General features: G+C 39.6%; 1 protein-coding gene across 2 annotated transcripts; it reads left to right on the top strand.

Annotated features, from left to right (window-relative positions):
* Nucleotides 1–912: 912 nt before the first annotated feature.
* LOC137236584 (modular serine protease-like) lies at nt 913–26808 on the top strand. 2 transcript variants are annotated; one of them, XM_067759361.1, is made up of 7 exons: nt 913–1131; nt 9393–9663; nt 11728–12212; nt 14272–14416; nt 14485–14684; nt 17689–17821; nt 25990–26808. In XM_067759361.1, the coding sequence occupies exons 1-7, from the start codon at nt 1062–1064 to the stop codon at nt 26474–26476; spliced, it is 1791 nt and encodes a 596-aa protein (XP_067615462.1). In that variant the 5' UTR covers nt 913–1061; the 3' UTR covers nt 26477–26808. The 2 variants fall into 2 exon arrangements, with proteins under 2 accessions (XP_067615462.1, XP_067615454.1); XM_067759353.1 differs by having other exon boundaries at nt 9387–9663; nt 25990–26807.

Raw genomic sequence — 26808 nt, 5'->3', positions numbered from 1 at the left:
TACGTCTAAGATCATCAGAAGCTGCAAGACGCAGCTAACTACGCAAACCTATTTTTTGTATCCTGGCCACAGGAACATTGGCGGCAACGAGAAGGCAGACGAATTTCCAAAAGCAAGGGCACTGCTGGATGCTGCGGAGGCAGACGAGCTGCATCGTTGGCCGGAGCACTTCCGTCCATTCTCTTTAACATGACTCAGCCAGCGAAGCCTACGGGCTTTTATTCGCTGCACCATCTTCATATCTGTGTTAATATCTCCTTCGATGCTCGCCGTCAGCACCTTGAACAGGACCATACATTTTCCTGATAAATTTTCTTTCGAACACTCCAAGAGCCATATCAACTTCCTCCGACATCGTACATGACTCCGAATCAAATATAAGGGCAGGTAAGATAAGCAACTTTGCTTTTCTTTTAAAACGACTTTACCCAGAAATTAGTTCGTAAAAGGGGATTAACAAAGTGATTCGGTAACACTGTCTCATCTAAATCTCGGTATGAATTTCTAGGTTTTATTGTTATCAATGTTACAAGAGAGCAGTGATGTAAGTACGGCAATCAGTTCAAAAATATAAGTTTTATAGAGAAAGGTAGAATGCAGACAATCTCTCTCATAAGCGTCAAAGGAATTTTCACTTCTCATCAAGTACCTTAACGATAAGTAGTGTACTTATGAGTGCAATGATTATACATAACGGTTTATATTGTACTAAACAGCTCAATTGTATGCATTCCTTCAGAAATCGAGATTTTTGAGTTAGACCGCTTTCAGATCGAGGCGCGTGAGAGCTGAAATCTTTCAATCAAGGTGTGCATATGCAGTTATAGAGTAGTGATGATGTTTAATAAATGAATGGAGCTATATTTACGACTGGTCATGGGATGATACCCTCAGTTGGATGCTGTGCGCGTACTTTATAAGATCGCACTGAACAAGAAAACGGAATAAAGTTTAATTAAAAAAAATTTTTATTTTTAGACAAATAGTGTTCAATAAAAAAATTTGTATACATAAGTGGTTTAAAATTTGTAAAAAATCCGGTTAAAAAATTATTTATTGCAATGTTTAAACTAATTTTAGTAATATTTTTAATTAATTTTGGAATTCACAGAATTCGCTGTGCAAGCCTAGGTAATCAATAAAAACAGTTCTCATGAGTTAAATAAATGCAAAAATCTATTTGCATTTGCCAATTAAATAGAATTGCGTTGCGCAAGTTTGAGCTTTTTAATTCCTTATAAATATGCATATTTTATTTGCACCGCAAGAAATGATGATAGCAAAATTAACAAACTTCCTTTTGTTTGAATTAACAGAAATTCGATTAAATAATGCTATCAACAAATTTGTTTTGTTATTTCAACAGAAGAGAAAATCTTGATCTCAAGCTAAGAATATTCTGTAACAAGTAAGGAAGGTTAAGTTCGGGTGTAACCGAACATTACATACTCAGTTGAGAGCTATAGTGACAGCATAAGGGAAAATAACCATGTAGGAAAATGAACCGAGGGAAACCCTGGAATGTGCTTGTATGACATGTGTATCAAATGAAAGGCATTAAAGAGTATTTTATGAGGGAGTGGGCTATAGTTCTATAGGTGGACGCCATTTAGGGATATAGCCATAAAGGTGGATCAGGGTTGACTCTAGAATGCGTTTGTACGATATGGGTATCAAATGAAAGGTGTTAATGAGTATTTTAAAAGGGAGTAATCCTTAGTTCCTTAGGTGGACGCCGTTTCGAGATATCGCCATAAAGGTGGACCAGGGGTGACCCTAGAATTTGTTTGCACAATATGGGCATCAAACGAAAGGTGTTAATGAGTATTTTAAAAGGGAGTGGGCCTTAGATCTATAAGTGGACGCCGTTTCGAAATATCGCCATAAAGGTGGACCAGGGGTGACTCTAGAATGTGTTTGCACAATATGGGTATCAAATAAAGGTGTTAATGAGTATTTTAAAAGGGAGTAATCCTTAGTTCCATAGGTGGACGCCGTTTCGAGATATCGCCATAAAGGTGGACCAGGGGTGACCCTAGAATTTGTTTGCACAATATGGGCATCAAACGAAAGGTGTTAATGAGTATTTTAAAAGGGAGTGGGCCTTAGTTCTATAGGTGGACGCCTTTTCGAGATATCGCCATAAAGGTGGACCAGGGGTGAGTCTAGAATGAGTTTGTACGATATGGGTATCAAATAAAAGGTATTAATGAGAGTTTTAAAAGGGAGTGGTGGTAGTTGTATATGTGAAGGCGTTTTCCAGATATCGACCAAAATGTGGACCAGGGTGACCCAGAACATCATCTGCTGGATACCGCTGATTTATTTATATATGTAATACCTGCCAAGATTTTAAGTGTTTTTTATTTCGCCCTGCAGAACTTTTTCATTTTCTTCTACTTAATATGGTAGGTGTCACAACCATTTTATAAAGTTTTTTCTAAAGTTATATTTCGCGTCAATAAAACAATCCAATTACCTTACCATGTTTCATCCCTTTTTTCGTATTTGGTATAGAATTATGGCATTTTTTTTCATTTTTCGTAATTTTCGATATCGAAAAAGTGGGCGTGGTCATAGTCGAATTTCGTTCATTTTTCATACCAAGATAAAGTGAGTTCAAGTAAGCACGTGAACTAAGTTCATTAAAGATATGTCGATTTTTGCTCAAGTTATCGTGTTAACGGCCATGCGGAAGGACAAACGGACGACTGTGTATAAAAACTGAGCGTGGCATCAACCGATTTCGCCCATTTTCACAGAAAACAGTTAACGTCATAAAATCTATGCCCCTACCAAATTTCAAAAGGATTGGTTAATTTTTGTTCGACTTATGGCGTTAAAAGTATCCTAGACAAATTAAATGAAAAAGGGCGGAGCCACGCCCATTTTGAAATTTTCTTTTATTTTTGTATTTTGTTGCACCATATCATTACTGGAGTTGAATGTTGACATAATTTACTTATATACTGTAAAGATATTAAATTTTTTGTTAAAATTTTACTTTGAAAAAAATTTTTTTTTAAAAGTGGGCGTGGTCCTTCTCCGATTTTGCTTATTTTTATTAAGCGTACATTTAGTAATAGGAGTAACGTTCCTGCCAAATTTAATAATGATATCTTCAACGACTGCCAAATTACAGCTTGCAAAAGTTTTAAATTACCTTCTTTTAAAAGTGGGCGGTGCTACACCCATTGTCCAAAATTTTACTAATTTTCTATTCTACGTCATAACGTCAACCCATCTACCAAGTTTCATCGCTTTATCCGCCTTTGGCAATGAATTATCGCATTTTATCGGTTTTTCGAAATTTTCGATATCGAAAAAGTGGGCGTGGTTATAGTCCGATATCGTTCATTTTAAATAGCGATCTGAGATGAGTGCTCAGGAACCTACATACCAAATTTCATCCAAGATACCTCAAAATTTACTCAAGTTATCGTGTTAACGGCGGACGGACGGACGGACGGACGGACGGACGGACATGGCTCAATCAAATTTTTTTTCGATCCTGATTATTTTGATATATGGAAGTCTATATCTATCTCGATTTCTTTATATATGTACAACCAACCGTTATCCAATCAAACTTAATATACTCTGTGAGCTCTGCTCAACTGAGTATAAAAACGACAGACTGAATTTCTGTTAAAATAACGAATTTCGTATATTTCAACACCGAACGACTGTCGATTATATGCAAATGCATCAGCCACCAGCAAAAGCTACTTTGTACTGAATTTGCTATCGAGGGATAAAGTTCTCTCTGAGAAGTTATTTAAAATGCGTATGGGTTTGCCGGACTTCATTATACCAGCTCTCCGATCTCGGCGAGAGCTTTGATTTTCAAGTTCTTGGAGCAGATTAGAATATTTGGGAGCTTTGAAAGCTTTCAATATCTCAGGAGGAAGGACGACCGTTACAAAGCTCAGCGTCTTCGCTGCAAAGATAAACTGAATGCAAATATAAGAATATGACGCCTTTCACTTCTCTTCCACTCCACTTCACTGTTAACCTCAAAATGTTTTATGGAAAGCAAATAAGTTAAGCGGTCAAACCGTCCTGGTCTTCGTATTAATATAATATCCGTGGCAAACCTCTAACATCCTCCTTAACAAACCGGCCCCTAGCTTGTTTGTTTTATAAGAGTACTTTTGGTTTTTTCTATATTTTTGGATTGATACGAGTTGATGAACGAACACAAGTTGAATATACTAGTTGGGAAACTTAATTCCTCAGGTCCGGGCTGCTTTTGCATAATCATTAGAATGTTAATGAATATTGATGGCGGGGTTTGATATTGTTCATCTAGGGTTATAGATTTGTGCTCTGCGGTGTTGTACAAATTGTATACGCTTGAGCACACTCTAGCGGGGAGTTTATATGTGGCAGAGGATTTTTTCCTTGTTTCCTTTATGTTGTTCCTACAGCGTCCTTAGTATAATAAATAAATAAATAATATTAAACCCGCTGTAGACCAGCGAGACACTGATGCTCACTTTAAGTTAGTAGCAGTCAGCTTTGTCGGAGATTGGTCTATATGCGGTAGTAACGACGATTATAAAAATATGATCAGAAGTCAATCAAAGTAACGGCTAGCAGTTCTTTCTTGTGGCCCTGCTTGTTCAACTTAACCTAACGCAACGTGCATATAAATCTCATATATATATCTCAGTTGAGATTTTGTACTCGTCTCTAAGTCATGTTTTACCGCTAATGGCGCGGTTGAACGTTGTAGAAAAATCTCCCCTATATCACGCAGCGATTGTATTTCGACTTTGTAAGGTGGGATTCGTTGTTGTTGTTGTAGCAGTGCTTCGCCCCATCCAATAGGTCGGACCAATCACAAATTGTCATCAATGTCCTCTAACGGGAGTCCGAGGAAACTTGCTGTTTCAACAGGGGTGGACCATAATGAGAGAGGTGATAGAGGCGTTGGTTCCACATTACAATTGAAGAGATGGTTGGTGTCATGTGGGGACACGTTGTAAGCGGCGCATACATTTTGTATGTCGGGGTTGATTCTGGATAGGTAAGAGTTTAACCTGTTACAGTATTCAGATCGAAGTTGTGCTAGAGTGAATCACGTTTCCCTGGGGAGTATGCGTTCTTCTTCCGCAAGTTTAGGGTATTGCTCTTTGAGTACTGGATTCACTGGGCAATTCCTGATATAGAGGTCCGACGCCGTTTTATGGAGTTCACCAAGGACCTGCTTATGTTTTTTGGCTTCATACGGCTGTCTTCTCAGGTGCCGTATGTCCTCATAGTGCTTACGGAGATGACTCCTTAAGCCCCTGGGCGGTGTTGGCTCATCAATCAGATGTCTGTTGGGATGCCTAGGTTTCTGCGCATTAGCATTTAATTTCTTTCCCTTATTGGGAGTATTCTCGCCTCATTATGTAGATCGTGTTCTGGGGACAGAAGGCTTGGCGACCATATCGGGGACGCGTAGCATGCAATCGGATGGTCAATTGCTTTGTAAGTCGTAATGAGCGTTTCTTTATCTTTTCCCCAAGTTCTGCCAGCAAGAGATTTGAGGAGTGTATTACGGCTCTGGATTTTCGGTACAATTGCAGCTGCATGCTCACCAAAATGTAGATCCTGATAGAGCGTCACACCCAAGATTTTGGGGTGTAGGACAATCGGTAGCGTAGTGCTATTGACGTGGACGTCCAAATGGTCGACATTTGGGACGTCCATAATGTAAATAAGGTCGCCGATGATTAAGTCGGTGATAATGTCAGGTTTCGCGTGGTGAAGAAACTAAAGAGATGAGGGAGGTAGCCGTTTATTTTGTTACATAGCTCATCGATCTGTGGGCCTGATTCTGTGGCCATTATTGTGCAGTCATCGGCGTAGGAAACGATAGTAACTCCTTCTGGTGGCGAATGTAACTTTGATATGTAGAAGTTAAACAAAAGTGGGGATAGGACACCACCCTGTGGCACCCCTTGCTTAACTCTCCTTGGTTTAGATGTTTCGTTTCGAAATTGCACCGATGCCCGCCGTCCACCCAGATAATTTGCGGTCCACCTTTTATGACTTGGAGGAAGGGTAGACCCGTCCAGGTCTTGCAGTAACGTGCCATGGTTGACCGTATCAAAAGCTTTTGATAGGTCTATCGCAAGGAGTACTGTTCTATGGTGGGGGGTTTGTTTAAACCGCAATTTATCTGGGTGTTGATGGCATTTAGCGCGGTGGTAGTGCTGTGTCGTTTTCTAAAGCCATGTTGATGAGAGGCTAGTGGCAAATTTGCCTTGAAAGGGGGCAGTAAAATGGCTTCAAGCGTCTTAGCTACTGGCGATAGGAGAGATATCGGCCGATATGATTCTCCTATTTTAGCTGGTTTCCCAGGCTTTAGTAGCGGGACCACCTTCGCCATTTTCCATTTTTCGGGAATGACAAAGGTGGAAAGAGCCAGGTTGAAGACATGTGCTAAATATTTAAAACCCTCATTTCCTAGGCTGTTAAGCATCGGCATGACTATGCCGTCAGGGCCCACCGCTTTAGATGGTTTAGTTGACCGATGGCAACCTCAACCTCTTTGGCGGTGATGGTAATTGGGGACGCGCTAAATTTATGTTTGCGCGCGTGTCTGTTGGCCCTCCGTCTTGCTTTGTCAACCGTAGAATGCATTATATATTGTCGGCAAAAGGCGCTCGCGCATTTTTTCACATCCGACAGCACTTTATCGCCGAAGGCGATGGAAATTTGTCATTGTGCTTGGACGGATTCGATAGGGACTTTACGGTGGAACAAAGCTTACCCACACCGGCAGACATGGTTACATTTTCTTAGATGTTCCTCCCATTTCGCCCACCGGTATTCATCCACAAGCAATCTGATGTGTTGGTTTATGTCGCTTATTTGGGGGTCGCCGGGATCGACCTGTCTTATAACGTCACGTTCTCTCGCTAAATTTGCGGCCTCCGCCGGAAAGTGAGGCCGAATTTCGAGAATTCTTCCGGCGGGAATAAAGCGAGCCGCGACGTATTCAATGACCTTGCGGAAAGCACGTTCCCCTTGGCGAGCATCAGTCGGGATAGGGAGGGCAGCAAATTATAAATTATATTGTTTCTATTTTCCTTTTATAAAGTTCATGAAAGTGCGTTTTTCAGAGACGATGAAGTCGGCGGTATGCTCGAGCGAGATGAGTATTGGCAGGTGGTCGGGTGCCAATGTTACCATCGGCTGCCAGTTGACGCAGTTTACGAGTCCTGCGCTCACGATTGATATATCTGGCGATCTGTGACAGCTTCCTACCATACGAGTGGGGGCATCTCCGTTTATTTTTCAGAATGTCGTTTCTTCTATTTGATCCGCAAACATCTCACCTCTGCTGTGCGCCTGCAAGTTTGAATGCCATAGGTCGTGATGGGCATTGAAATCGCCTAAAAAAATGCGATTGTCGCCAGTGAGTAACGCACTAATGTTAGGGCGGTATCCACTGGGGCAGCAGGTGGCAGGAGGGATGTAGATGTTGATGATTTCTAGGTTTACATCGCCTGACCGGACAGATAAGCCATGACGTTCCAGGACATTTTCCCTGCGGCCGATGTCGGGATCAAATATATGATATTGCACTGAATGGTGTATGATAAACGCGAGACCGCCTCCATTCCCGATCTCGCGATCTTTTCTGTGGACATTGTACCCAGAACATGTGTGCAGAGCAGATCTTGCTGTGAGTTTAGTCTCTTGAATCGCAGCAATGCGTGTGTTGTGCCGCTTCATGAAATCGACTATCTCCGTGATCTTACCAGTTAATCCATTACAGTTTAATTGCAGAATTCTGAAGTGCAACGGGGGAGACGTCGCCACTCTATTACGGAGATTGTAGTTATGAGTGGCAAGGGCCGTATGAGCTGGAGGCACCATAGGGCGGGAGCAGCTGGGGGAACTAGTAGTGGCCTGCTGAGCAGCGGAGCTGCTGGAATGTCGTGGTGGGGGGGGGGGGGGGTGGCGCTAAGGCTCAGACTACGGGACGCCCTTGGGTGTGAACAGCAGGGAGCCACAAAAACTTTATAGAAATTACGGGGACGTCTGGTTTTAGGGTCTAGCCCTGAACAACCTGTCCGATGCAACCATCCCTTGCACGAGACACACTGACATGAGTATGACCGTTCTAAAAAGTTTCGTCGAAGGCTAGGGTAGTACTTAGTCAATCCATAGTCGAGAAGGCACCTAGTTGTACATAATTTTCATATTGGAGGGGACCTGTAACTGTGATAGGCAGGTAGGATCGTTGGACAATGTCCGGGTGTTGGTTGAGAGGCGGCGGAATATGGGGGATTCATTTATCGGTCGATGGACACCTTGCTGGGGTAATCGGTGAATGCTGTGTCATTTGACGGATCCCTACGGTTGCTGTAAAATCAGTGAACGGTGACTGGCTTTGTCGCAGAATAGTGTCCTGTTGACTCCTAGAGAGGATTACGATAGTTAGACAGGCGATAGGTGGCTATGGGTTGTGTTGGTCACATTCAATGAACCGGCGGGTCGGATAACGTATGGGTAGATTGGCAGATGTCGGTCAATAGAGTTGATGAATCGGCGAAGACGAATCGGTTGATCGATTTCCAAGCAGCCGGTGGTTGGTGGAATCGATAACCTCTGAGTTCTAGATGACGAATTGGTGGATGTCGGTGGATAATATTGGTAGGTCGATGGATTGGTGGATGTTAGTGGATAGGATTGTTGAATCGGGGACGCGCAGATGACTGATTTATTTGATCGATTTCCAAGCGACCTGTGGTTGATGAAATCGATGTACTGCGAGTCGGACTAACATATCGGTGGGTTAGTGAATGCCGGTGGATAGATTTTCAAGCAACTGATGATGATTGATATTGATGATACCAGTTAATTTATATGATGGCCTGAACCCATAAGTACGGGGACGGTGGACGCAACTGTGTCTGGGAGAAGGAGGCGGCAGGAACTAGCACCTTTCACGCCCAATCTCCGGACATATCAAAAAGAAGTGCGCTACTGAGGTCACCTATTGATCAAAAGTGGCGGGCCTGTGCAAGATAAGAGAATAACATCGGTTCACGCCAAGTGTTTGCGGTAAAGACTTCTCCAATCATAGGTCGCGCCTTCGATGCTCTATTAAATGCAAATTGTTTCTACTTAAAAATACTTAAGTCGTTATAAGCAGTTTCAGAAGTTGTGCACTGCATTTTGTCTGTGCATTCTCATTCGCTTGCTGATTGTTATAGTGGAGCCGTACGTATGTAGTGGTTACCATATATATAAATGAGGTGTGGTGCTGCTTTTAAAAACTTCTGATGTTACTGAAGACGGCATTACCACTTCTCTGACTGAGACTCTGCTCCATTATAAATTAATATCTAAATGTACCGTTTTTATTTCTTTTCTCGTAGCTCAAGAATACGACGATTATGAAGATTACTTTACCTGTAAGAATGGCGAATCAATATCCGAATATCAGGTATGTAATGGTCATAAAGATTGTACAGATGCTTCGGATGAGTTCGAAGCAGACAACATAATATCAAGTCCATGCTTGAAGGCGCATTGTCCAGATGCCGATGCTAAATGTTATTATGGTGCTTGCATACCATATGGAAGATGGTGCAATGGAATACGTGATTGTGCGGATGGTTCGGACGAGTGGAAATATTTTTGCAGCAAAAGCGAGTAAGTCCAACGAAGTAAATTTTATGTCAACATATAATACTGCTGTGGCACACTGCTTAGCTTTTTAATCTGCCTATTTGTTACACTCAGGGACATGAGTAGCCGGGAATCCAACATAACGAAACATTCATCCACTTGCTTGGAAGTAGTTATGTAAGACTGCAAGGCACGCAAGGCTACCTGGCTGTCTGAAATAATGCGAATACTCCTCGAGGTTAAGCCTCTTCGTTGACATTCTTTACCGCAGGCTTATATTGAATGGATATCTGCCTAAAAATTAGTGGGGCAGCAGCCCAATCGTATTGATTCCTTAAAGTTCAGCCCATAGATACCAAATCCCGTTTTTGATGCATCTGTAAACCAGACCTCAAAGTCATGGTCAGTATATGGAATCCCTGTTTCTCAAAGAGTACTGTCCACAATGGAAACTTCAAAACTCTTTAATTCTTATTGCTCTACTCTAATAGTCTTCGACCACCGAACTAAGTAAGCAAAGATGGCAGCTATAAATGTGCAGTATACCTTTAAGTAGATAGCCCCTGCTTTACCATAGAGTCGAGTGCTAGCGAGCTCTTATTTCCTTGTTTAAGGTAGCATTCCATTTAAACCGGAGGTGGTGCTACCCAGAGATGATTCAGGCATAGATAGCTTTCTTTTCGGGTAAGACGTACTAGGGAAGTTTTGTTAGAATTGGTAGAGAGTTCTTTGGTATTACACCATCTTTCTATGATGAGCGTGGCTTGTTGCATGCGATTGGATACTGTTTTCCCGGGCATCCCAGAAATTCTGATTAGTAGGTCATCTGCATACTCTTTATATGGCAAATCCATTGGATTTCAGTAGCCGAAGGAAGTCATATATGACTAGGGTCCACAAGAGAGGAGGATGTATCCTACACCTCCTTGAGGATATCCCCAAATGGCCAAAATTCACTCAGTTATCACTCCCTACCATCATACTGATTTTTCTTCTCTTTAGCACCCAGCGAATGATCATTGGGCTGTTATCTTTAATATTCACAGCTTGTTCGATAGCTTACGGTGTCGTGTTATCGAAAGCCCCTGAGATGTCAATAAAGGTGCAGAGTGCTACATTTTTAGATTCCAAAGCGTTTTAAATTTTTTCCGTGAAGCTAAGAATAGCTGTATCCGTGGATTTTTCTGACTGAAAGGCATATTGATTCCTAAACAAAGGGATCTTGTTTAGTTTGACCTTGCTAATGTGCCAATTTTCTCCTTACACCTCAGGAGAAATCATACAGGCGATATGAAGCGGGCAGTTGCCCTCGTTCCCCTTCTGGCTTTGGTATGAATACTATCTTAACCTTTGCGCAGCTGTTTGGAATGTAGACGAGCGGTAGAGTTACCTTATATAAATTGGATTAGGTTGTGGCTATATGTATTATTCCCAGCTGTACCAGGCAGGGATAGACTTCATCTAGTCCTGGTGATTTAGATGCGCTAAAAGTAGACAAAGCCTACTGCATTCGCTTGAGACTGATGAGCTTTCTTACTAAGCTTTTTTCGTTGCCAATAATGATCGGCAGACCTCCTATTATATGTCAATGTTGATGGCCTGCGAAAAGTGAGTTTTAAGTAAGATCTTTAATGTCCATTCCGGCTGTTTAGTGTAGCTCCTTTTCAGAGTAATAATTGCATATCCGTGATCGCTTAAGTGTGTCGCTGTTGAAAGATCAATCACCTCCTTAAAATGTTCTTTCCAGGTAGCCTTCCCCAATCTCCTAAGAGCTTTGTTATATAATGTTATAGCTTGCCATCTCAGCTGTCCAAGCCGTTTGTTCCACCAAGGCACTCTCATTTATAGCTCTTTTAATGTCTGAGTGGAGCTATCTAGCATCCTCTCCAAGTTCCTGGGTCGTGGCTATGGGTCACTGTGAGCAGTTTCTGGCATCTTCAATAATGAAGCGAAAGAATTATGTCATATTGAGTATTATTTCACATCGGACTTACAAAAGAGAAAGATCTCATTTTGGTCTTTGGAAACACAATCAACTCTTCTTATTTTGATATATTTCTATATCTTTGCTTACTTTTCTTCATACAGAAACCCCAATGAGTTATCCTGTGAGTCCGGAGAATTTCTATACAAAGATTTCTTTTGTGATGGCAAGAAGGATTGCAAAGATGGCAGTGATGAGAGCTCCATATTATGCTCGTTAAGGAGATGTGGGACAGCACAATTTCGTTGTCGTTATGGCGGTTGCATAGATTCAGATAAAAAGTGTAATCGACGAAAAGATTGTCATGATGGATCTGATGAGGATGAGTTTCATGCTGGATGCATGTTGGAGTCATCAAATAGAATCTCAACTCCAACTATTGATGGCTGTACAATTCCATATGATAAAAATCATATTATATACAACGATAACGATAACGTTTACATTGAATCTGGTTATTCAGTGCAAAAAGATACGCGAATCTTTATAAAATGTAAAAATAATTATTCACTTTGGGCAAGCACAGACGAAGTTGTGAGAATTTGTGGAGAAAACAATAGATGGGATGCAGATATTCCAAGATGCTACAGTAAGTACAAAAAAATTGAAGGGTGCTATGACATAGTCTCAAGTGACTTAGCCCCAAGTTTTTACTTGGGATTATGTCAACCCTACTGCAGAGCTATAGTCGCAAGTTTTTTACTTAGAAAATAGAGAGATAGAGATAGTGGAAGCGGTTGAGGGAGAAGGACAGAGAGCTGGAGGAAGAGACGAAGACATATAGACAGAGAAAGCAAGGGGAGAGAAACGAGGAGTGAGAGACACATTATGAGAAGGAGGAGCGAATAAAAAGAAGAAGAAAAGACAGAGCAGAAGAGGGAGGCGGGATAAAAGGTATAAATGTTTCTCAAAAGTCATGCAGATAGCAAAGAACAATGTCTGGCAGGTACCTAGCTAGTATATATATAAATAGGGTTTTTTTTGGCGCCCCTGTGTCGCTATTTGATTCCCAAACGTGTCGAAAGATTTAAGCCAAAAATGCACACAAACTGGGAACTTTACTGGTTTACATTTTAATAATCAAGAAGAGTATTAAGGCAGTCGCGAAAGCATGAATAGAAAAGGCAAATGGAAAGGGGGTGAGGAATTTAGGAAGGAACAAGTAGGAAAAAAGGGTTTCCCACTGGAACCTAATCTCCTACATCACGCACAATTGTCAGTACATTGAACCGCATTCAGCAATATGTGTATCGTGCACGGTCCATATTTTTTATAGTATGGGCAGTTCGCCCAAGGACTTACGGGTCTTGTTCCTGGAAAAGTGGTATGAAAATACTTAAGAAAAGGATTTTTAAATATGGTATATATATTATTGGTAGTTTGCGTTTTTAATCTAATCCATTCTATGGGGGAGCAACAGTGTTCGGTTAAAGTGGTGTCAGTTGAACGTCGACATGCATGTTCGGTCACTTCAATAATGAGTTTGGTTTGCCAATAAGTTCCTTGGTACACTTTTCTACAGTACTGCTACTCCACCTGTTGTTACCAGCATCAGATTAACTTTAAACTCTACTCGCCTCTGCTCTGTTATTGTAAATTTAATTTCCTTCTTCGACAAAAAGATGTGGTCGTTGGCGTATAGAAATCGATTTACCGCTTTCTTTCCATAACTGCAAACAATACGACTCAGATTTCTTAGTGTATGGTTCTTCGACAGTCTGGCGGAGCTAAGGAAGGGGAAGATTTTCCTGGTATGTACATAGAAAATGCAAGTTCTTATTTTGTTGGATATTAAATAGTAGCTAAAAGTGTGCCGCCTCCCGGAACCGAGCGAGTAAAATAACAACGAAAAAAAATGTGTTCCAGCGAGAAGCTCCCGTGTACGCTCTCTCTACCTCTAATCACACAGGTTGCCATGTTACGCTTCCAATATATCTTAAAATGTTTCTGCTGTAATGCTGCTTTCAGAAGCATCACAAGTATTCATAGCCACATCCAGTCCCTCCAGCTTGATACACTTCATTCTTAAATGAATTAACGAAAGAAACAAATTGGGAAGGTCCCCAAGCCGCTGGATAACAGCTTTTGTGCTTCTCAATCCTTATTTTATGTACTGGAAAGCGATGAATGCAAGTAAACGCGATTCTGCGGCCAAAGTGAAAGCTCCTTGCCAAAGCGTGTAGTTTCTGCGTCTCACCGTTCTACATCCGGCGGTAATTTTGGCATCCCTCCCAGTTTCCACTAACAGCTTTGGCAAGCCACCTTATCCGACTACTTTTCCTGTCACCGTTAACGGTGCAATCATTAGTTAATAAATTGAGTGAGCACTACCTCGGCTTTGGACAGTATCCACTTTATTATACTTCCCCGCACACTTTAAAAGTGCTCCGGTAAAATTATTTATTAATCAAGGTGTGCCACAGAGGTCTTCAAATTATTTCGTGAGCTACCGCAATGGGAGCTCAGTCAGGAGTATACTTAAGAAGACCCACGATTAACTTACACAATTTCACTCTGCATACTATAGACAAAACTCCTATCTGTCCAAAGTATATCGCGACCGACCAAAATCTTCTCTAGTTTTTTATCTATCCTGAAGAAAGAAATAGCAAATAAGAGAACACAAACTATTTTCAAATATCTTCCAGAATTCTGCGACACTAATATTTTAACCCGAAGCATATCAACGAAAGTCGATTGCAAATATCACACAGCTCCGGTGCTATGTAAAAGGATAATACCGAATATGATTGCGGAAGTTAGCTGTGCTGACAGCTACGAAAATACGGTAAGGTGAGTGTGTGTGAATGAAAGGCCTAATTTGAGTATCGAAAAAAATAACACATCTTCTATAATTTCAGCCGTGAGTCAACAATCTCGATGAGGTGTACTTCCAGTTTCAGTTGGGATAGAAGGAAGATTAATTGTCAACCGATTTGCGGCAAAACTGAAACATTGTCAGACCCAACAGCTTCAGATTCACCATGGCATGTTGGTATCTATGCACAATCAATTAAAGCCTGCGGAGGAACCATAATTTCACCAAGACTAGTAATATCGGGTGAGTCTAAATTAAAATAGAAAAATTAAGTTTTATCAATTAAAACCGAATCACCCAAAACACCATCTGAATTGGTGAAAACGTACGCTAAAAATGGACTACTAGAACGCCCGGTCTCTTGTGATGTAGAAGAGGCGCATTATTGCTTCAGCATCGCTAAGACCCGGTGCAGTAGTGGATCCGTTATAACATTTTTCTGAATATTGAGAATGGTCTTGAAAATGATCATTTGGACACTTTTGTCCATTGTGAGTGCCTCAGGGAGTGCCGCGTGGCGACACATTCATCCAACCAGATGACTTCTTAGGATTCCTCAGCGAAAAAACCTGATTTCTCTGATAAACTTAATCAGCATTGGAAGCCAGCCTTTCGACATAGGCAGAGAAAGTGATGAATCGACTCTTCTTTCTCGTCATTCTGACAGCTTCTGCAGATAAAGCTTGTTGGTATGCGCCACCGTCGGAACGTTGGTGCAATAGCGCAATGACCTAAGATAACACCCTTAAGTACACTCATTGCAGATTTGTTTAGCTCGAGAAGCAAGCTAGTTCCTTTCCTATCCAAACATGGCCGTAAAGACCTTGAGACCTTACAATCAACCCGGTTGATCCACAGCAAGGCCGTTGCCCTTATCTCGTGTTCTTCGGTTTTTCTTAGGGGATAACCCAGCAGTTGACTTTCGGAGTCGGCATAAAACATGTAGATTTCGTCCCGCCAATTTGTAGGAAAAAATGAAAAGAGAGTATGACGCATCTTGAAAGTGAACCTTTACCCAAATCTCAACGGAGGGGAGTCGTGCAAATTATTATTTTTTTTTAGCTATGCCTCTCGACCAAAATCCAAATACCGTTCGTGGTTCATTGCGCTAGGCTTGGGACTTACGAAGTAAAAATGATTTGCACTGAAACATTAGAACAAGCCTGGAATGAGAACTGATGATGAATACTGAAAACGTTTAAAGGGTTTTGATTTTAAAGAACATGATTTGAGGGCATGTACCTCAGTGTTCAAGCTCTTTCAAGGAAAGGTAGATATGCCCGGGTTGGTTGATGTTCTCTTCAAGGCAAAGGCCGACATCATCACTATACAGGAAGTACGATGAAACAGGCAAGGCAAGAAGAACAATGGGGCTTTGCGAGGTCGAGTTCGGTGGCCATATGTACAAAACAATCAGTTCGGAGGTAAGGTGTTGGTTTTGTGGCGGGTAAGTAACTTCGCCGCCAAATAATTTCGTTCACGGCTGTGAACAAGCATCTCGCCTATATCCGCATTATGCCGAAGTTTTTTAGTATCTCGTATATATGCGCTTACGCATTAAAAGACGATGCGGAGAAAAGTATTAAGACTCCTTTTGTGTGAAATGAGGAAAAGCACAAGACGGCTGATTTAAAAATCATGTTGGGCGAATTTAACGCCAAGGTGAGCAAGGAAGAGGTCTTAAGTCCTACAGTCGAAAAATTTCACCTCCACGATGTAACATCTCCCAGTGGGTTGAGGTTACTGGTCTTCGCTGGAGCTCGAAGTATGGTCACTTGCAGTAATAAGTTGCAGCATAAAGAGAAACACTAAGCAACGACGGCAGTTATAGTTGTTGTTGTAGCGATAAAGACACTTCTCGCAGATTTTTTGGAGTCCTATCAATATTGGTGATCCTTTGGCGGCCATGTATCCTGTAATTTCCTCCAACAAACACCACTGAGGTGCTAGCCCGACCATTCCAAGAACGATTAAATATGATCACAATGAACCTCCATTGGCCATAACGCCCCTTATTTCTAGTTTCATGAAGAACTAGTGGTAGCCAAAGCCAAATACATTCATATTTGTAACAGGATTCAGGTCGCATAGGTGAGTTTGACAATTCGGTAGTGGAAGCTGTGAATTGCACTCTTCAATCCCTTGAGATATAAGCTCATATCGCTCATCTCCGAATGTTCAATATGTATGAGGTATATGATTTGAGATCGAATTCGTTCAAGTCGCAGTTCCAGTATCTTGTATGTGTACAATCTACGAGGTCCACATATTCACTCGGACTCCTATCCTGTAGCAGCCAAGGTATGTAAATGCGTCTGTGCAGCAAAAAAAATGCCCGCAGTAACACGAGGAAAGTTTTCTGTTCAAAAGCTGCTCATGAAACAGACAACTGATTATTACTTCACTGGGATCTCTCTCTCTCTCTCTTCGATCCGAAAATGTGACGGAGCAATCGGAGCGCTACGTATTGAGAGCGCCCCTGATGTTAGCACACCTATTTCCAACTAACCTGCATAAACCGATGATACGATGAGGAGTGTTATATTGCCTCGAAAAAAAAGCAAGCTGCAATAGGCCCACGCTGCGTACTATTGCGAAAATGCGCGGTATATTTGAGCGTTATCCTGACGACGCGGAGAAGAAAGAAAGATGCCTATTTAGAAGGGGAAAACCATGAAAACGGCGTGAGTGTGTGGAGCTACATATTGCAGATGACGGAAGGTTTCAAGACCGGGGCAGACTCCTTCCCTCCGGAGGTAAAGGAGCTTAGAAGAGACCCAAGGCAGGTACGCCTGTCATACGGGGCGATCAAAATACCCTATAACCGACAATGAAACCATCAAAATCGATACCTTTCCCTATAACCTTCGCGGAGTGATAGCTACAATAACAACTACTCCTTTCTCGGATCGACACGTTTTACCAGCTGGAATAACTGGCATTTGAATTGTTACAATTTAAATTGTTTGCTTAAGCGAAGCACAGAAATGCAAACATATCTACAAGTAACTACATGCCAGAAGTGATATAGGGTGACTAGAGCTGTCACTACCGTTTTTTCGGGTCTCATTGTTGGCTGCGGAGTTCGCCAATCACGAACTTCATCACCTTCTAAAATGTCCTCATATTGGTTCAATTCTTTTCTAATGATCGGCGTTATATGAAGAATATGCCAGTTTTTGTTTGAATATTTCAGCTAAATCGGGTTTAGTTTTTGTTAAAATATCCCTTTTCGTTTCTTTTACAGCTTTGCATTGCGTTTGGGATGAAAATGAAGAAGTACTCCCAGTGAGGCTTGTACAAGTTTTGGTTGCTGGTGATTCAAGAAATGGAAGCATAGAGTCTTTTATGAAAAATGTGTCAAGGATAATTGCTGATAGGTAAGCGCGAAGTTTTATATACATTAATATCTTAGGGTGGGTCAACTCATAAGGATCGATTACTTTTATTTTTTACAAAAAATTTACAAATTAACAGCCAGTTTAGAATGGCTATATGGGGGATAACCACTACCTTGGTTTCTGACTTATGGAGTTTAACCAAATTCAATAGCTATGCGATTATGCTCGAAATCGTGTTTATGCCGTCACTATTTTTAATTCTGAAGAGATCATGAGAACTACACTGCACTCATAGGAATTACGTCGAGTCCGACAGCTTCAAAAATATAATGTTTATTTAAATTCTAGCCTATACCCGCAGCCCAGTCCGCACGAACAAAAAAATATAAAATTATTGCGATATCCTTCGATATGATCTTGAAAATAGTTCCGAAAGAGTCCAGAAAATAGTCCTTAAAAAGTCCGGGAAAGATCCCGATCACACAATCTTGAAATTGTCCTTAGATTAACCCACAACGATGCATAGAAGAAAGGATATCCTAGATTTCTTAAAAAGGTGGGGTCCAATGCTCCCCTGATATATTTTTTACGAAATGATCCCTAAATGGTCTTGAAATACTTTCGAAAATAATCTCGAAATGTTCCGTCGATAGTTAAAAATATTTCGTATCAATCCTTTTGATTTAATTCCCGAACAGCTTTGAAAACATTTCCGAAACGGTCCGAAATAGTCATGAAATACTTTCGAAAACAATTCAAAACTATATGGAAATAATCTCGAAAGAGTCACGAAATGGTCGCGGTGCTATTATTACAAAACAAGCCTAGAAATTTATCCGAAACCGTTCCAAGAAGATCTTCAAAATTTGTAAATGGTCCCGAAAACGTCTTAAAAAATCTTGAAATAACCCCGAAATGTTTTCTGAAATAGTCCTGAAACGGCCCCAAAATCCTAAAGTAATAGGAAAATAGTCCCGAAACGATTTCGAGAACAATCCAGAAACCGTTATGAAATAATCGTGAAGTAATTTAGAAACAATCCAGCAACAGAATAATTCCGAACACAGTCCCGAACTTGTCTATATAGTCCCGAATTCATCCCGGAAATTATCCCGAATAGACCCAAAATGGCCCTGGATCATGATTCCAAAAACAATCCGAAAATTATCTCTAAATATCCCAAAATTGATCCCAAGTAGTCCTGTTGTTATACAGAAATAGGAAATAGGCTGAAAATAATCTGGAAATGATCCCGGAATGATTCCGAACTTATTCTATAACAAGAAATTTAGCAATTTTCTAAAATCACTTTTTTAGCTAACTAATTCCAACAGTGATAGCAGAAGCACAAACTAATTGACTCAAAAAGTGATAATGCTCAAGGAGAATCTACTGGATATATTTTTATTAAAGGCGATAGTCTCTCATACCGTTATAATCTCGAAATGATGAAAAGAGCGACACAGAAATTGTTCCGAATTTCCGAAAAAATATTTAAACAATTTCGAAATAGTTCCGAAATTATCCCGAAACAGTTCTTAAGTAGTCCCGTAATTTGCAAATCAAAGCCTTGATTTGGGCTGCAACTTTCCCCTTAGCATATTCTTACAATTGTCCTACAAAGATATTTGCTTAAGAAAAAATCATTCCATCCATTTCTAAAAGGTTTAAAAATTAAATTTGCTTTTGTTGTTTGGCTTGTGTGCTTAATTTCAATTTCAATTCAATTTTTTTTAAATTTTATTTTAATGCAGTTTTAAAAATGAATTCAAAATACATCGATCACAAAAAAAAAATATTTTCATTTTTGATTTTTACGTGCTGTGGGCAATGATGTGTAAGTCGTCAGCTGTTAAAAAGAATGTGCTAAGTCAACCTGTCAATAATATCAATCTGAATTACTAGTCATTTCTTTGTGCGCGCATTTTATTCATTCAGTCTAAAATTACATGATTTGTTGTTTCTGTTGTTGTATTAACGATAAAGACAATCCCCGAAGGCTTTGGGCGGTGTTACCGATGTTTATGGTCCTTTGCCGGATATAGATCCGGTACGTTCCGGTACAAAGCACTATTAATTTACTAGCCCGACCATCCCGGGAACGATTTATATGACCACATTAAACCTTCTAGGCCATTCCGCCCTCCCCACCCCCTAGTTTCATGAAGAACTTGGGGTCGCCAGAGCCTCGGCTGTCAATGAAACAGGATTCGCCACTGGGTTGGAGAAGCTATATATTGCGCTGGAAACCCCTTGAGAGGGTTGCGAATAAAACCCATTGAAATTGGTTTCACCCAATTGAGACATGCTTTTGGTGTTTGATAAATGCTTTGCGCTGACCATAATCTACTTCAATTCTTACATGTCGATAACTACATGCTTTCTTACAGACTAGTTAAAAATAGAAAACAATTCAAGCTGGTATTAAAATTAATAACACTACTGAATCGCTAGATGTATAGTCCTAGTTATGGGCTCATTCATAGCATAATTTGTTTTATGAGTTATTTCGATAAATAATCTATTATGCCGAAGATCACGCAGCGGAATATATGGAATGAACAAAGTAGATAAATCAGAGCAATTTATGTTCAAGTTTATTACATTATAGGCAAGCATGAGTGAGATACAAGTTCTTCTGTCGTGCAAAGCCTGAAGACCAAGCAATTTGTGCCTGCTGGTATACGATGGGAGGCCGTCTGGCCAGTGAAGCATACGTAAAGCAATTTTTGTAAACATTTTTTGAACTTTATCAATATAAGAGTTAGATTCATAGAAAGGATTCCATATTATTGAGCAACATTCAAAACCACTTCTGACAAAGGATATATAAAGTGCTGTCAACGTCATAGGGTCCTTAAAGTCACTGGTGTTACGTCTACTGAACCCAACCATTGCAACAAATTTTTAAACAATTTATATTTGTATTTGTATTTATTAGGCAATTCATCCCAGCACAACAATTTGGCAAACATTATTTTATAGTGCTAGTCGGTAAAAGGCATAAAATAGGAACAATTTAAACTTAAAACTTAAAGCTAATGATCATGGCTAAGAAAAGGTTACAATAAATAATAAATTTAATAAATAATAAATAAACGAATGATAGAGTACATTTGCTTAGAACAAATTAGTATTTTAATTGTCTAGGTTATTATAGAAACTTGTTAATTCTTTATTGAAGAGCGGAGCATTGCTTATAAGCCTAAGTCTAGAAGGGAGCGAGTTCCAAAGGCGTATGGAAGTAATGAAGAACTGGCGATCAGATATTAGCATACGATATCTGAAGTGGGTAAGGAGAACAGATCTAGACGACTGGAGAAAATTTAGCCTCCGATACAGATAGTCAGGTCCCTTCATATATATTAATTTATGTAGCGTAGTGAGCGTTTTTAGTTTAATAAGGTTATCGAAAGAAATGTTTAGCAACCTGTAAGCATGATGAGAGACGTGGTCAAATCTTTTCAACCCATAGACGTATCTAGCAATGTTGTTATAAACAACATTAAGTTTCCTATTACATACATAGTCACAATTAGAGTAAATCTCACAACCATAAAGGAGCGCAGGTATTAGGTACGCTTTTGCTATTAGTAGACGAATATGTAACGGAGTAAAATATTGTGTAAGCCAGAGTGTACGAAGCATCCCATACACTTTTCCCACTGTGCGGAAGATGTGATCTTTCCATTTCAAGGTTTTGTTAAAAACTACACCTAGATTTTTTGCCGTGTCAACGTATTCTATAATAGTGTTGTCTAAAATTAAATTTTCCATTCCACTTTTATCTAGTGACCTTCTATGAATGACTATACATTCGACTTCTTAGGGTTAAGACATAAGCCGTTCATAGAAGCCCACGTACCAATTTGACACAAATCGTAATTTAAGTTATTAATACATGAACTGGTACAATCACTAGGACAGCACATATACAATTGTACGTCGTCAGCATAAATGTGAATATTACAATACTTGAGAATACCAGGCAAATCGTTTATATACAAAAAAAATAACAGGGGACCAAGGATTGAGCCTTGTGGGACGCCTCTTAAAACACTGACGAAGTCAGACTTTCTGCTACCAATACTTACTGCCTGAGTTCGGTCGGCCAAATACGATCTGATTAGGGCTGTTGCACAGTTGGAGAAATTAAATAGGTTGTCCAGCTTCTTGCAGAGAACGGTGTGGTCAACCGAGTCAAACGCTTTTGAATGGTCGAGAAGGGTTAGGAAAGCAGTAAACTTTTTGTCAACTTGTTCTCGAATATCCTCTATCACCGATAGGAGCGCCGTTTTACAGCTACGATTTGAATTGAATCCAGACCGGGAATCTGTGAGAAGGTTATTATCCTGCACATAAGTATTTATCTGGCAGTGCAAAATTCGTTCGACGAACTTGGAAAGGAAAGGCAGAATAGCTATAGTTCTATATTCCTTGTTTTGCTTGGGGATTGGGATTACCTTAGCAACTTTCCAACATTTGGGAAATACACAGGACGTCAGCACAGAGTTAACCAAGTAGGTTAAGTGAGGAAGGATTTTAGGAAGAATCATTTTTAAAAATTTCGGACATATACCATCGAACCCCATAGCATTAAAATTTACTGAAAGAATGGCTTGAACGACATCTCAATCATCGACACTAGCAAACTCAAGAGGACCAAAATCAACATTAGCGCGAATACAATAATTGTCAGCACATATATTGTCAGTTGAGATTGGCAGATTTACAAAATTTATATTTATCTCGTTAATGTCTACATCAGGGAGGACAGAAATATCGCATTTGGATTTTCCGATACCAATATCTTTAATCAACTTCCAGGTTTCATTCGAACTCAAAGCAGCACTAAACTTGTTATTATAAAATTTCTGCTTAGCTGACCTAACGGCTATGTTTGCAGCGATCCTAGCTGCTTTGAAGCAGTTGTGAGTAAGCAAGGTTACGCTGATGAATTAAGTGTTTTAGATTGGCACTAAACCAAAGGGGTATTATTGTGTGTAGCAGCTTTGAGTTTCACTGGCACATGGTTGTGGAAAGCCTAATAATATGGTTCTGTAGGAATGATGCCTCATCATCGACCGATGTCAGCGTACGAATCAAGCTCCATTCGACCGACTCCACCGCTGCATTAAGGGAACTGTAACCTATGCTTCTAAAATCACGATACGTAAAGGAACATTGGATGTGTGACATTTGAAAGTTGTAACTAAGAAATATCAGATCGTGTTTTGAAAAGCAAGATGCCGACAATTGATCGTAGTGGAGCAATTTCAGGGGATCATTCACAAAAAATAAATCCAGCGAAGAAGAATTTGAGTCAGTAAAGTGTGTAGGTGAAGTTAAATTGGTGGGAAAAAGTCCAAGAGACTCCATACTTAGCTTTAGAGTTGAGTCGACGAGAAGGTTGGAGTTGAAATCCCCAGCGATGATTATATTATCATAGCTTATAAGTAGAGGCTCGAAAAATTCAATAAAGCCAGAGAAGTCAACTCCACGATTAGGTCTGTATGCACAGCCGATAAGAAGCCTTTCATTATTTACAGAGAACACGTCTACGAACACATATTCGACAGAATCACTTAGACTAGCACTGCAGCAAAGTTTACAAGATAAACTACTTTTAACATATATAGCAACACCACCACCATGACCACGTCTATCAGTCCTGAAAAGTTGATATCCATTTAGTTGCACCAAATCATTTTTGTGACATGAAGAAAACCAGGTTTCGGAAATACATATAACATCTATATCAGAAACTTCAGATATGAATCTCAATTCATCCAGCTTTTTATATAGGCTTTGCGCATTGAGATGAATGACTTTGAGCCCTTTAGTACGTTTGCTGAATACGCGCAACAGTGTATGTAAGCAGTCTTTGGAACTAGACAACCTATAGGCTAGGACCATCACTATCTATGGAATATAAAGAATTCTCTGCGATGCGTAACAATAAATGAAGTCAATGTGACTAGAAAAAAGAGAGTTTGGAGTCAAAAATTACACCCAAGTCTTTACTCTCTTGATAGCGATTAAGAGATTTAGCATTTAGTTTGTAGATAATGTATGTGGCAGTTGTATTTATATGGAATAAGACACAACACAGCATTTTTTTGAATTTAAAAATAAATTATTGTCTGCGCACCATCCGGCAAAGAGTCCGGATCATAACAGTTAGAAATAGTTTTACAAATAAATAGTATTTTTTGTGAAATATATAGTTTTAGTGTTATATTTCAATCATTAGAGGGGAGGAATGATGGGGAAACATATTGAGTAAAAAGTGCTAAGTCAGGAGAAAAAAATTGTTTTGAATGCGGAAATTGTGCTAAGTCATAAAATAGCTGCTGGGTTCGCATACATGATTTTTGTTTATCTTTTTGAAAGCTTCTACACTCAAAAGTATTGCAACTAAGGTAACCTCATTCACAGTTGTGAAAAAAAAGGTTATTTCAAAAATTATTCATTTTTTTCGTCTCCTGTAAAATTCCTTAAAAGTGACTTAGCACATTTTCACATTAATCTAACGATATGGTTCTATTCTGAACTAATTTTTCTTCGAGTTATGGCTCCCGAAACATAAAAAATTGCTTAGTCATAAAAGGGGCGGTGCCACGCCCATTTTTTTAATTTGAAGTTTTTCCTATTTAGTTATAAATCCACTTGGGAAATGAAATACTATTGATATAAAGCTCTTTTTCGCAAAAATATAGCTTATTTTATTCGTCCACGACCCTTTTAAAAATCTTTTATATAAAAGTGGGCGTGGTCCTTAACATATTTCTTCAAAGCATTCCTTATAGTAAAGGCAACCTCTCTGCCGAATTTTGTTACGATAGGTTTAACGATTTTTGATTTATGATTAATAATATTTGTAAAATTGATTTTATCACAAGAGGGCGGTGTCACGCCCATTTTCAAATTTTTTTTCACATTTTTATCAATAGTCTCAATATCAGTCCACGTGTCAAATTTCAACATTCTAGGTGTATTATTTACTAAATAATCAGGTTTTTTGTGTTTTCCAAAATGTTATATATATAAAAAGTGGGCGTGGTTATCATCCAATTTCGCTCATTTTCAATACCAATCCATTCTGTACCAAATTTGGTGAAGATATCTCAATATTGACTCAAGTTATCGTGTGAATGGAGAGACGGACGGACGGACATGTCTCAATCAAATTATTTTTCCATACTGATGATTTTGATATATGGAAGTGTATATCTATCTCGATTCCTTTATACCTGTATAAAGAACCGGTATCGAATCAAAGTTATAATACCCTGTGTACAAGTACAGCTGGGTATAAAAAAATTTGAATAGGGGACATACAATTTTAAGAAATGAGCGTCGGATAAGGATTGTTCGCCTAGGCATAAGGGAGACGCGTGCCAAATTTAATGGCCATATAATTAATCGTTCTCGAGACATCGGTACCAAAGATCGATCCTAAGCATCCTTAAAAGGTTGCGAGGAGAGTTTCGCACCAGGCTGAGATCGCACTTAGACAATCCAGAGTTGAGTAGAGATCACACTTACTTTACAAGTGTATACAATCTTCTTGGTGTTTGCGTTATTTGAATCAGACTCATACACAGATGGTAGTGCCCAGTGAAAATACCCATACCCGTCTTTTTGGCGATCAGAGTAACTTTGTTTGTCTATGTTCGTAAGACCTGCACATAGTCTTCTATACTTTGCTGCCCTGCTTCTGGTTCCACGCTTTTCCGAATACGCAAAATAACCATTGCAATGGAATGGGCGGTCGGTGAATGGGTGGCAGATATCCACTATAATTGGTGGATGATTGTGTCGGAATACGTGTGGGCAGAAGGAGGTCTGAACTCAGTTTTTCAAAGAAAACTGCGCTTTTGATAGCTCTTATACTTAAGTGCAAAACATTTGCCTTTTAAAGTTGGATAAACACAATCTAGAGTTGGATAAACACTTTGAGAAGTTTACACCCTTGAAATGCTAGCATTGTCTCCATGTGTTGCGGCCATGCGTAGTGGTAGTCTAGGTATGATGAAGCTCGTGAAGTAGTGTTGCGTCGAGGGGTGCGCCTTCAATTTGTCATCGTAGTGTTAACGGTTTGTTACAGATATGTTAACATATTTCTAACTGTGTATACAAACTACATTGCGAAGTTCTTACACCTCTACACAATGCTAATAGAAATTCCATTTCTTCTTTTTCAGATCTACTGACAGTGATGTCGCACTTCTTAAACTTGACATTCCATTAATTCTGAGTAAAAATATTAGACCGATTTGCACGACATTTTCGTCTGCTGATATTTCAACCGGCGAATCAGGTTCTGTTAATGGTTGGCCAAGGCGGCGAAGACAAAATAAGGATTCTTTATTTACAAAAACTATGATAAAGACAATAACTCGTAACGATTGTGTTACTAAATTGAGAGATGTTCAGTTTTGTGTACGCCCAAGTGATCGCATGATCCAAAATTCGCATAATACGGGTGAATTGTGTCATGGTGACAGTGGTGGCGGAATTGTTGTGCATAGGAATGACAAATTCTATTTAATTGGTATTATAAGTTTTAAACCAAGTCTTGCATTTGAATGTACAACAACCGAACCAGTAGTTGCTACAGATTTTATAAAAATACCACAAATGTTGAAGGATGTGATTGAGAGAGATGTGGAGAGCCAATATGATGATTAACGAAAACATTAAGTGAAGAAGTTTAATTATTAAAGTAAAATAATAATCTATGTTATGTAAAAAATCGGGATAGTAATTAATGCTATTTCAATCATAAGCATAAATATAAATAGTTTTACCTAAAGAATTATGCGTTCTGCCGACAGGTTTTAGGTCGTCTTGTCCGTATCTGAATCGTGTGCTCTATACAGCGAACTATTTCATATCTATAACAAACCATATCATATTGTAACGAATTTATTTGCAAATCCTCTTATTTGCAATCCTCTGCTAAGTTCGAATCACTAAACTGTTGAATAAATAACTCCAATATTGAATAATGGAAAAATGGC

This window comes from Eurosta solidaginis, chromosome 1, assembly GCF_040869045.1.
Source record: "Eurosta solidaginis isolate ZX-2024a chromosome 1, ASM4086904v1, whole genome shotgun sequence".
Classification (NCBI taxonomy): domain Eukaryota; kingdom Metazoa; phylum Arthropoda; class Insecta; order Diptera; family Tephritidae; genus Eurosta; species Eurosta solidaginis.
The sequence above is the reverse complement of the archived record's forward strand: the minus strand, read 5'-3'. Positions and strand labels throughout refer to the sequence as shown.

Coding starts and splice junctions, on each gene's coding strand:
- LOC137236584 (XM_067759353.1), top strand. CDS start 1,062: ATGTTTAAACTAATTTTAGTAATATTTTTAATTAATTTTGGAATTCAC. Junction 12,213..14,271: donor AGATATTCCAAGATGCTACA/GTAAGTACAAAA, acceptor AATATCTTCCAG/AATTCTGCGACACTAATATT. Junction 14,685..17,688: donor ACCAAGACTAGTAATATCGG/GTGAGTCTAAAT, acceptor TTTCTTTTACAG/CTTTGCATTGCGTTTGGGAT.